The sequence below is a fragment of the Chlorocebus sabaeus genome, chromosome 8 (genome assembly GCF_047675955.1).
Source record: "Chlorocebus sabaeus isolate Y175 chromosome 8, mChlSab1.0.hap1, whole genome shotgun sequence".
Classification (NCBI taxonomy): Eukaryota; Metazoa; Chordata; class Mammalia; order Primates; family Cercopithecidae; genus Chlorocebus; species Chlorocebus sabaeus.
This window is the reverse complement of record NC_132911.1, coordinates 37,697,963-37,709,105: the sequence shown is the minus strand read 5'-3', so window position 1 is coordinate 37,709,105 and position 11,143 is coordinate 37,697,963. Positions and strand designations below refer to the sequence as shown.

The 11,143-nt window shown below is 51.6% G+C and overlaps 1 protein-coding gene across 1 annotated transcript; it reads left to right on the top strand.

The window, feature by feature from the left end:
- The first annotated feature begins 4,039 nt into the window (after positions 1 to 4,039).
- On the top strand, positions 4,040 to 8,569 carry ADRB3 (adrenoceptor beta 3). Its single transcript, XM_007962181.3, has 2 exons — positions 4,040 to 6,265; positions 7,295 to 8,569. The coding sequence occupies exons 1-2, from the start codon at positions 5,062 to 5,064 to the stop codon at positions 7,345 to 7,347; spliced, it is 1,257 nt and encodes a 418-aa protein (XP_007960372.3). The 5' UTR covers positions 4,040 to 5,061; the 3' UTR covers positions 7,348 to 8,569.
- Positions 8,570 to 11,143: the final 2,574 nt, after the last annotated feature.

Genomic DNA, 11,143 nt, shown 5'->3' with positions numbered 1-11,143 from the left:
CGTGAGCCACTGCACCCAGCCTGGGCCTCAGGTTTTCAATTCTGTAAAATGTTGGTACTGGATTTGATCGTTAAGATCGCTTTTAGTGCTTATGCTCTGCCACCTCCACCCTATGCCCCTAGACTATTTGTGATGAAAGGAGAAACAGCAAACACCAAACGAGCTGCTCAGAGGCCACATATACACACATGATTTCACAAAAATGAATGGATGGTTGCTGTGGGCAATGGAGAGGAGAGACAGGGTAAAGGGGTAGCAAAAACTTCCATTTAGTTTTTACACATTCCAAGAACTTTAAAGCAAGAGGGGTGGATTATAGATGTTAGAATAGAACCACCCGCTATGCATACAGTCTTAGGGTTCAAGGCTATGATCACCTGAACTCTTTTTGGCTTCTTTATTCCACGTCACATGAACACACACAGACACACGCATACATGCACCCAATCATGATGTTCACCGGAGAGAGTACACTTCCCTGCTGTTAGAACTTCTGCCCATCAGGCGGCTGCTGCCACTTCTGGCTCTGCCAGACACATATTCTAAATCACAGAGCACTATTCTCCCTGGCACATAAGCCCCGAGCACCAACACGTAAACAGCAGCCTGGGGGCCTGAAATCAGTGCATTCAGAGGCCCACAGACACTGCCTGCTTCCAAGGGCACAGAACAAAGGTCATCTGGGGGCTGAAGACCAGCACATGCTCTCTCTGGGCAATGTGTGCTTCTATCCCGAGTTGGATGACCTCTCCAGTCCAGGCAGTACTAATTCCCCTCAGATCAGTCATTAGGACGACTTCTCTGAGCAGTAGGCCACTTGTCTCCACCCCTCTGCTGACCATCAAAAATGATGGTGAGAGTATAATTGGGCACATCCCCAGGGGAGGACCATTTGGCAGTGTCTTTCAAATTTGCAAATGCATAGCCCTTATAACATAGCAAAACCTATTTGTAGAATATACTCACATACAGATGAAATGACATGTGTCTTTAAGTTATTCGTTGAAACACCATCTGTTAGTAAAGATAAGAAGTAAGCTCGATGTCTATCAGCAGCTGACTGGTTTCATAGACAATCATATAACCATACAATGGGATACTGAAAATGAGACGCTTTTGCCTGGGCGCGGTGGCTCATACCTGTAATCCTAGCACTTTGGGAGTCCCAGGCGGGTGGATCACCAGAGTCAGGAGTTTGAGACCAGCCTGGCCAATGTTGCAAAACCCCGCCTCTACTAAAACTACGAAAGTTAGCCAGGTATGGTGGCACGCACCGGTAGTCCCAGCTGCTTGGGAGGCTGAGGGAGAAGAATTGCTTGAACGTGGGAAGTGGAGGTTGCAGTGAGCCGAGATCGTGCCACTGCACTCCAGCCTGGGTGATGAAGCAAGACTCTGTCTCAATACAATAAAATAAAATAAAGAAAGAAAAAGGAAATGAGACACTTTTGTATATCTATCTGGAAGGATCACAGATACATGGTCAAGTTGAAATAAGCAAGGTGCAGAACAGTGGGTATATCAGACTGCTATTTGTATAGAAAAGAAAAGATAAAAGAATATATATATTTGTATTGACTTGTATCTATATAAAATATTAGCTGAGGGATAAACCAGAGACTAATGGTAGTTACCTGCTAGGGAGATGAAAACTGAGATGAAGACAAGTCTCTATTATATGCATTTGGTGTATTTTGATGGTTAAATAATGTGCACATATAATCTATTCAAAAAAATTAGGTTAAAAAAAAAACACAAAATCACAAAAAAGAGCCAACAGTCTATAGACTAAAGTGACAAAAAAGGGAGCCCTTCCCCCTGCCATCTGCTTGGGCAGGGGAAAACCAGACTGAGGAATGAGAGCAGTGATGGGTTGGCGGAGGAGGAAGAAGTCAGGTGTCTCAACGTTGCTGTATTTGCTCATAAAACCTTCCCTAACCGGAGTCAGAAATTTCTCTTCTTACAGTGTCATTTGATTATTGGCCTAATTATTCCCCAAACTCAGGCACACTCAGGTGGTTTGAGAAACCCTGTCTTTTTTGAAAATGTTAAACATTTTACATACTTCTTTCAAATTACAAAGTCACCCCTAAGGCATTGACTTCCTTTGAGGTTGCTTCACTTCCTGGCACCCCTTTCCCTTCCCCCTCCAATGCTGATGTCCTGGAGAAAAATTGCTGAATGGCATGCATTGATTTTAGAGATTACTTTTTGGGAATCTTATGATACCCCTTTGAGATAACTGGCAACACCACTCTGGGGTGTTGCAAAACCCTACTTGGGAGTGACCGCCTTGATGGTCAACAGGAAGCCACAGCCAAGACTCCAGGCCCAGTGGGACCTGCACCATTCTGTCATGACGAGTGGGGGCAGTAAGAGATGGAAGGGGCCAGAGGTTGCCTCTTCACCTTCACCCCCATGGATTTCCATGGATCCAAAGGCCTGCTTGGGGTTCTTCATGGGCATGGAAGTCACTTGCTTGGGAGCCCAAGACAAACCCTGCTCATGGGTGAGCAGCTGAATCCCTGGGACATAAGACTGGTTCTTTTTCTTGGGGATAATTTTAGGTTCTGAATTCCCTTGCAATCTTCCTAACTCCCAGCCCCTGGCTCAGCCTCCCAGAGGGATTGTTCATACCAGTGACTATAAAGTGTTCTTTCGAAATATAGAGCTGTTCAGAGACCTGCCAGGGCATAGCCCTGGAGGCATTTTCCATGATAATTTTTCCCCCTTTGTCCCATTGTTTCAGAGGAGGAAGTGTGACAGCTCAAGAATCAGGTCCTGATAGGCCCTAATAAGGTGTGGCATCTTCCTGCCCCTCCACTTGAACCCGGGGGCTTTATTTTCCAGCACCCCCTCCCCACACGCAATCTGAGAGGAACTGGTGTAGAGATTGGGAGAGCTTGGGCTGGAAAAAGGAAGCCTTGCGTGAGGGAAGGCAGAGGGAAAGAGGCTTCTGGTTTCTTCAGATGAGGGAAGCCTTTGGTGGACCCACCTAAGAGACTTCAGAGGCTTTGAAACACCAGGCCCGCCACCTCACACACTCAAAGATGAATGCATGAATTCCTCAACACCTTCTAGTTTTTAAAAGTTAATGAATGAAATCCTTAAGGAAGGCCGGACATGGTGGCTCATGCCTGTAATCCCAGCACTTTGGGAGGCCAAGACGGGTGGATCACCTGAAGTCAGAAGTTTGAGACCAGCCTGGCCAATATGGTGAAACACCGTCTCTACTAAAAATACAAAAATTAGCTGGGCGTGGTGGCACATGCTCACCCCAGCTACTCAGGAGGCTGGGAGGCTTGGGAGGGTAAGGCAGAAAAATTGCTTGAACCTGGGAAGTGGAGGTTGCAGTGAGCTGAGATTGCGCCAGTGCACTCCAGCCTGGGCAACAAGAGCAAAATTTCATGTTAAAAAAAAAAAAATCCTAAAGGAAGTGGAGCGAACACTTACCATTGGGGAGATGGCAATGGAAGAGTTGTGTATAGCTGAGGGGGATGGTGGACATGCCTCATACCCAGTCACCCATTTACCCATTTTTTTGAAAAAATAGGGTCTTCCTTCTTGCTGTTCCAAGCTGGAGTGCAGTAGCATGATCATGGCTCACTGTAACCTTGAACTCCTGGGTTCAAGCAATCCTCTCCTCTCAGTCTCTTGATTCATCCTTTTTTTTTTTTTTTTTTTTTTCAAGACGGAGTTTTGCTCTTGTTGCCCAGGCTGGAGTGCCATGGTGTGATCTCGGCTCACTGCAACTTCTCCCTCCCAGGTTCAAACGATTCTCCTGCCTCAGCCTCTCAAGTAGCTGGGATTACAGGAATGCACCACCATGCCCGGCTAATTTTTTTAAATTATTTTTTTAGTAGAGACAGGGTTTCTCCATGTTGGTCAGGCTGGTCTCGAACTCCTGACCTCAGGTGATCTGCCCGTCTTGGCCTCCCAAAGTGCTGGGATTACAGGTGTGAACCACCATGCCCACCTGTTGATTCATCCATTTTTAATATGTCTTTATAACAGAAGGATTTTAAGAGAAGGGGCTATCTAGAAAATCTCTAGGTGGAAAGGTGCATGGAGGGGGCAGTGCAGAGTGGGGAAAATGGAGAAATTGAAATTCTTCAGCATCCCAGACTACATAGTGCTAAATCCAAATGCAAATCCAGAGCTAGCAATGAAAAAGACTCCTGAGCCTGCTAGTGGTTCATGCCTGCAATTCCAACTATTCAGGAGGCTGGGACAGGAGGGTGACTTGAGCCCAGGCGTTCAAAGCCAGCCTGGGAAAGAAAGAGAGAGATCTACCCTCCAGAGAGAGAGAGAGAGAGAGACTTACCCTCCAGAGACAGACAGAGAGAGAGAGTCCTGAAATATGGTGAATTTCCTCAGTACCTGAAAATATTTAAAAAGAAAACAAAAACAAAGCTGGAAGGAAAGAGAAGGTAATTCAAATAGAAGGGAAAGGGGACAGATCACACCAAGCTGAGGTCTTGGGACAGGACATCTGGCTGAGCCCTATTACTTAATTTAAAATACCTTAGGGGCGGGCACCCAAGTGGATAAGGGGCTCCTGTGAATCCTTTGCCTTTGTAAAGGGTGGGGATGGGCGCGCTCTCCTCTCTCCTTCCCCTGTGTTGCTGTGGGACTTTCTGGGAAAGGAGGTGCAGGGCTCCAGGAAGCCAGTGCCCAGGGAGTGCTGTGCTGAGTCCAGGAGCCTGGCCACGGCAGGAGTGGACAGATCGTGGCAGCGGAGCCAGGGCGTCCCTTCCTCCAGATTTAGCTAAAGGAAACGTGGAGCATCCCATCGCCCATCCTCCCCACTCTCCAATTCCGCTCCAGAGGCCCCTCCAGACTACCGGCCTCTGCCCCTTTAAGCGCCGCCACTCCTCCCCCAAGAGCGGTGGCACTGAGGGAGTAGGGGTGGGGGGAGGCTGAGAGCTCTGGTTGGGACAGCTAGGGAAGATGGCCCAGGCTGGGGAAGTCGCTCTCACGCCTCGCTGCCCCCTCCCCTGAGCCAGGTGATTTGGGAGACCCCCTCCTTCCTTCTTTCCCTCCCGCCCCACGCGCGACCCGGGGATGGCTCCGTGGCCTCATGGGAACAGCTCTCTAGTCCCGTGGCCGGACGTCCCCACCCTGGCGCCCAATACCGCCAACACCAGTGGGCTGCCAGGGGTGCCTTGGGCGGCGGCCCTGGCCGGGGCGCTGCTGGCGCTGGCGGTGCTGGCCACCGTGGGAGGCAATCTGCTGGTCATCGTGGCCATCACTCGGACGCCGAGGCTCCAGACCATGACCAACGTGTTCGTGACTTCGCTGGCCGCAGCCGACCTGGTGATGGGACTCCTGGTGGTGCCGCCGGCGGCCACGTTGGTGCTGACTGGCCACTGGCCGTTAGGTGCCACTGGCTGCGAGCTGTGGACCTCGGTGGACGTGCTGTGTGTGACCGCCAGCATCGAAACTCTGTGCGCCCTGGCCGTGGACCGCTACCTGGCTGTGACCAACCCGCTGCGTTACGGCGCACTGGTCACCAAGCGCCGCGCCAGGGCAGCCGTGGTCCTGGTGTGGGTCGTGTCGGCCGCAGTGTCGTTTGCGCCCATCATGAGCCAGTGGTGGCGTGTAGGGGCCGACGCCGAGGCGCAGCGCTGCCACTCCAACCCGCGCTGCTGTGCCTTCGCCTCCAACATGCCCTATGTGCTGCTGTCCTCCTCCGTCTCCTTCTACCTTCCTCTTCTCGTGATGCTCTTCGTCTACGCGCGGGTTTTCGTGGTGGCTACGCGCCAGCTGCGCTTGCTGCGCTGGGAGCTCGGCCGCTTTCCGCCGGAGGAGTCCTCGCCCGCGCTGTCGAACTCTCTGGCCCCGGCCCCGGCTGGGACGTGCGCTCCGCCTGAAGGGGTGCCCGCCTGGGGCCGGCGGCCCGCGCGCCTCCTGCCTCTCCGGGAACACCGGGCCCTGTGCACCTTGGGTCTCATCATGGGCACCTTCACTCTCTGCTGGTTGCCCTTCTTTCTGGCCAACGTGCTGCGCGCCCTCGGGGGCCCCTCTCTCGTCCCGGACCCGGCTTTCCTTGCCCTGAACTGGCTGGGTTATGCCAATTCTGCCTTCAACCCGCTCATCTACTGCCGTAGCCCGGACTTTCGCAGTGCCTTCCGCCGTCTTCTGTGCCACTGCGGCGGTCGCCTGCCTCGGGAGCCCTGCGCCGCCGACCGCCCGGCCTCGTCCCCTCGGGCGCCCTTGAGGCCCGGACCAGCCCCGCGCAGCCCAGGCTTTGCCAGTGGCTCGACAGGTAGGTAACCGGGGCAGAGGGACCGGCGGCTCAGGGTCGGGAAGCATGCGATGTCTCCGTGGGTCAACTTTTTGAGCGTGGAGTTTACTAGGAGAAGGTGGGAGCTGGGATGGTTTTGCTTGGAGAGAAGAGGGAACGAGGAGTAGCGAACCAAAATGGGACCCGTGGTCCTTTACTTTGCGGATCCCGTCACTAGGGTAGAAGCAAAAGAGGGCGAGCAGGCGGTCGTTCCTCACCCAAGGACCCGAGGAGCGCCACCGGAAAGCGCCGCGGCGTCCCGAGGACTCTCGCCCTGCCTGGTCGGCTCTAGGGATTTTTTTTTTTTTTTTTTTTTTTTAAATAGAGACAGGGTCTCCAGTCTCTGTCGCCCACGCTGGAATGCAGTGGCGCGATTTTAGCTCACTGGGCTCCTGGGCTCAAGCGATCCTCCCATCTCAGCCTACTGAGTAGCTGGGACTACAAGCGAGCCCAACTAATCCCAGCTATTTTAAAATTTCTTGTAGAGAGGGGGTCTTGCTATGTCGCCCAGGCTTGTCTTGAACTTCTGGCCTCAAATGATCCTTCTGTCTCAGCCTTCCAAAGCGTTAGGATTACAGGCCTGAGCCAGGGTGCCGGGTGGGCTCTAGTTTTGGTTTTCCAGCTTAGTTCTTTGCCCCACTCCCCCGATTTCCTGCCATCACTAGACCTGGCTTGGACTTGAAGGCAGGGCTAGCGCCACCCCCTTCCCCGAAGCCCTCGGCTTCGGTTCTGGGTTTTCTCAAAGGTTTGCTGGCTGTGGAGGTGAGAATCCACTTCCGGTATGAAGCACAGCTGTGAGCGAGGAGCCTGTGAGTGCAGATGTGTGCCCTCCCGCTCCCTGGGCTGGGTTGGAGTAGGGGTGGGGCAGGTCGTGTGTGGCTGGGTGGTGCCCTGGCGTTTTTGTGTAATTAAATATGTGTTCCAGGGTCCCTGATCTCTGGCATTCCCCTCAGTGCACCTGTTCCTGCCTTCACCCCAGGGTCTATTATCTCCCTTTTTTTTTTTTTCCAGGGCTTCTTGGGGAGTTTCTTAGGCCTGAAGGACAAGAAGCAACACTCCGTTGATCAGAACCTGTGGAAAGCCTCTGGCCTCTGTTCAGAATGAGTCCCGTGGGATTCCTGGGCTGTGACGCTCTACCCTCCAGAACCTGAGGACTGGGCTATGCGACCCAAGGAGGGGTCCTTACTCAGTGGATTTTCACCATCCTCTCATTCTGTCTGAGAGATGTTTTCTAAATCCCAGCCTTGAACTTCACTCCTCCCTCAGTGGTAGTGCCCAGCTGCCCTGGAGCAGCCGGCTGGCTTTGGTAGGGGCACCCGTCACCTGGCTTGCTTGTGCAGTCAGTGAGTGCTTAGGGCAAAGAGAGCACCCCCGGTTCCATTCCTTCTGCCACCCAAACCCTATGAGACCTTAGCATTCTCCAGGCTCTGTGGCCCAGGCTGAGAGCAGCAGGGTAGAAAAGACCAAGATTTGGAGTTTTGTCTCTGATTCCCGTATTACGGCTCTGAAGCACTGGCCTCTCTCACTTTAGCCATGGAGTGGCTCTGATCTACCTCACAGCCGTGTCAGAAGGACTTCGTCAGGGTTTTGGGAGCTCCAGGGTTCATAAGAAGGTGAACCATTAGAACAGATCGCTTCTTTTCCTTTTGCAATCAGATTAATAAATATCACTGAATGCAGTTCATCCTTGGCCCCCTTTCTCTCCGTTTGTTTTCTTTTAATAATCCACTTACTCCCTTCCCTTCCACTCTGCACTGGCTTTTGACAGAGGCAGTAAATTAGGCCTAATCCTCGCCCTTTTCTTCCTAATCTTCATCAAACAAAAAATGAAAAGTCCGTCTGGACGAAGGGGAGCAAACTTAAGCCTTTGATATCTTGCTCCCCCACCCTTCCTGAAACTCTTGAAATCCAGTTGCCGTTGAGTAGCAAAGCCGCGCTCCCGACAGGACTTGGACAGAGTGCCCACAGGGGGATGGGCTGGCTGTGGCCAGGTTCAGGGCAGGGGGCATTTGTCCCCTCCATGCTATAAGCCAGTGGTGGATTCATAAGGTCCTGTGGTCATCAGGAACCAGTTTTGTTCAGTGCCTTACCGTAGTGTGTGTGTGTGTGTGCGCGTGTGCATGTGTCTGGAGGCACAAAGCATTGCTTATTTGGTCAAATGTCTTGTGTTATAAATATATTCTGATGTTTCCCAGCCTTTCCACAACCTCTACCTTCCCACTCCCCTTCCCCAGCTACAAATATCTGTATTATCCTCTTAAAGTAAAACTGGAGTTACAAATTTGAGCCTGTTGATACATTTTTCTCTTATTTCCATTTTTATGAATCCTATCAGGCAGGTTTCCTATGTAAAGAAAATTTCGATGGAAATCTTTAGATCATTTTGTGAGTTTCTATTTAAACTCTGTGAGCCAAGACCATCGTCCAGGCTGATTTATGGGATACCCGGGAAATCACAGATGTTTTGCGTGCTTGTGATGTAGTGCGCAATGCGTTGTCTTGGTTCAGGGGCCCTAGAGTTATAAAATTCCATCTGCCCCAAGGAGGAACTCAGTGGATTTCCACATATGGGTGTTCCCTGTGAATTGGACCTGGTCTGTGCTGCTCTCTTTTCTCCGGGAGCCCAGGTTTTATTTCTCAGGATGTTTTCATACCAAAGATGACTTTCTCCTTTTCAACCAGGGTGGGGTGAGATATCTGGTGTCTGAGGTGTGCAGGATTTCTTGGCAAAGACTCAACTTTGTGGCTCTTAGTGGAGGAGGAAGTCTTGCTTGACAAATAAGAGGCCTTCCTCTCCCCATCTCTGGATATTCTCCCAACATCGCTGGATAAAGTTGGTCAGTCAGTGCTGGGCAGGGGAGAAGGATGATTTTGGAGGAGGGGCCTCTGGTGTGTAGACTTGTCTTTGAACATTGTCCAGAGGCTCATACTGCTTGAGTCTTGCTGGACGTGCCCGTGCGCCAGCTGTCACACTCCTTTGCAGTGTTTAGACTTGTGCTGGGGCTATGGATTCCATCTGCAGATTGTCAGATAGAATCTGACAATCTGGTCATTTCTCCAGCAACTTGTGGCCAGGCGTCAAGTGGAGGGAGATTTACATCCTTGGATGGGAGCAGGCTGCTTTTGCTAGCATGAGGCCTGAGCACTTGAACTGTGGAAGACAAACAGCTATCCTCCGAACCCAGAGATGTGACGACTTCCAGGCCCATGAGAACAACAGAGCCCCTAGAGCCGCTGGCCTCCCAGAGTCTGTTAGCTGGAGCTGGGCGTGGGACAGAAATGCCCCGGAAGAGAGGGCTGAGTTGGAGGAGAGGGAATGAAGAGCGGGCTTTTTCAGAGCTGACCTACCCTCCGCATCAAGTGGAACTGAGGGGGAACAGGCAGAATTTGGGTACAGGAGGATGTGGCGGGCTGACTTTCCCAGCCTTTCTTCTGGGGAGTGGAGGCAGGTGCAGGCTGTGGTACTCATGGGGAGTCTCTGGGCCGTAGTCCCATGTTGGCTGCATCCTCAACCCCAGGAGAGTAGGAGCAGCTCCTCTCCTCTGTGTGTTTCCATTGCACCCTACATGGTCCTGGAAGCACAGGGGAAGGCGTGGAAATAGCACTTCTTACTGTTTCCATCCTAAAACAGCCTAGATCCAGGCCTTTTGAAGGCCTCTTGGCGAAGGTATGTCTACACAGTGTCTGTGTTTGGGTGTCTGTCCAGAATGGGGAAGTGGGGGCCTGCCATGGCAAGCACTGCTAATGCTCTCCCCTACGCGACAAGCCTGAGTATAGTCTGCCTCTGGCCAGTAAGAAGCAGCTGAAGCATAACATGCAATTCGGTTTAATTTGAGGCCGAGGTTGGCAGATCACCTGAGGTCAGGAGTTCGAGACCAGCCTGGCCAACATGGCAAAACCCCATCTCTACTAAAAATACAAAAAGTAGCCAAGCATGGTGGTAGGGGCCTGTAATCCCACCTACTCGGGAGGCTGAGGCAGGGAGAATGCTTGAACCCGGGAGGCAGAGGTTGCAGTGAGCCAAGATCGCACCACTGTACTCCAGCATGGGCGACAGAGTGAGACTCCATTTCAAAAAAAAAGAAAAAAAAATGACAAGGAAAAAGAGAACTTCATAGAAATCAAATAACTTCCTTGTATTGACTCTCACCCCATCTACCAGACTCCAAAGTCTATTTTCTCTTCTCTACACGCGCTGCTTAGAAGCAGTTATGTGACACTGAACAAGTCACTTAGCCTTTCTGACTGTTTCTTTGCCTGTGAATCAACTGGAGATTACGTGATCACTCTACTCAGCTCATGCAGGCTGCTTTTGAAGACCCAGTGAGACACTGTGTGTGAAAGTGGTTTGGAAACTGAAAATGCTCCTCCGGTGTAAAGTGGTGGAATCAAAATCTGGAGCTAGGATGAGTCCCAATCTATTACAGCAGGGATCCCCAACCCCTCGGCCAGACTGCTACTGGTCTGTGACTTGTTAGGAACTGGGCCACACACCAGAAGGTGAGTGGAGGGCAAGTGAGCATTACCACCTGAGTTCCGCTTCCTGTCAGATCTGTGGCTGCATTAGATTCCCACAGGAGCGTGAACCTTAAGGTGAACTGCATATGCGAGGAATCTAGGTTGCATGCTCCTTCTGAGAATTTAATGCCTGATAATCTGAGGTGGAACAGTTTTATCCCAAAACCATCTCCTTCTCCCCTGTCCGTGGAAAAATTGCCTTCCACCAAACCGGTCCCTTGTGCCAAAAAGGTTGGGGATCACTGTCTTATAGTGTCTTGCTCTGTTGCCCAGGCTAGAGTTCAGGGGCACAATCCTGGCTCATTGCAGCCTCAGCCTCCTACTCAAGTGATCCTCTCATCT

Excerpts from the sequence above, each read along its gene's own strand:
- ADRB3 (XM_007962181.3), top strand. The coding sequence starts at position 5,062 with ATGGCTCCGTGGCCTCATGGGAACAGCTCTCTAGTCCCGTGGCCGGAC. Across the intron at positions 6,266-7,294 it reads CTTTGCCAGTGGCTCGACAG|GGCTTCTTGGGGAGTTTCTT; the intron begins GTAGGTAACCGG and ends TTTTTTTTCCAG.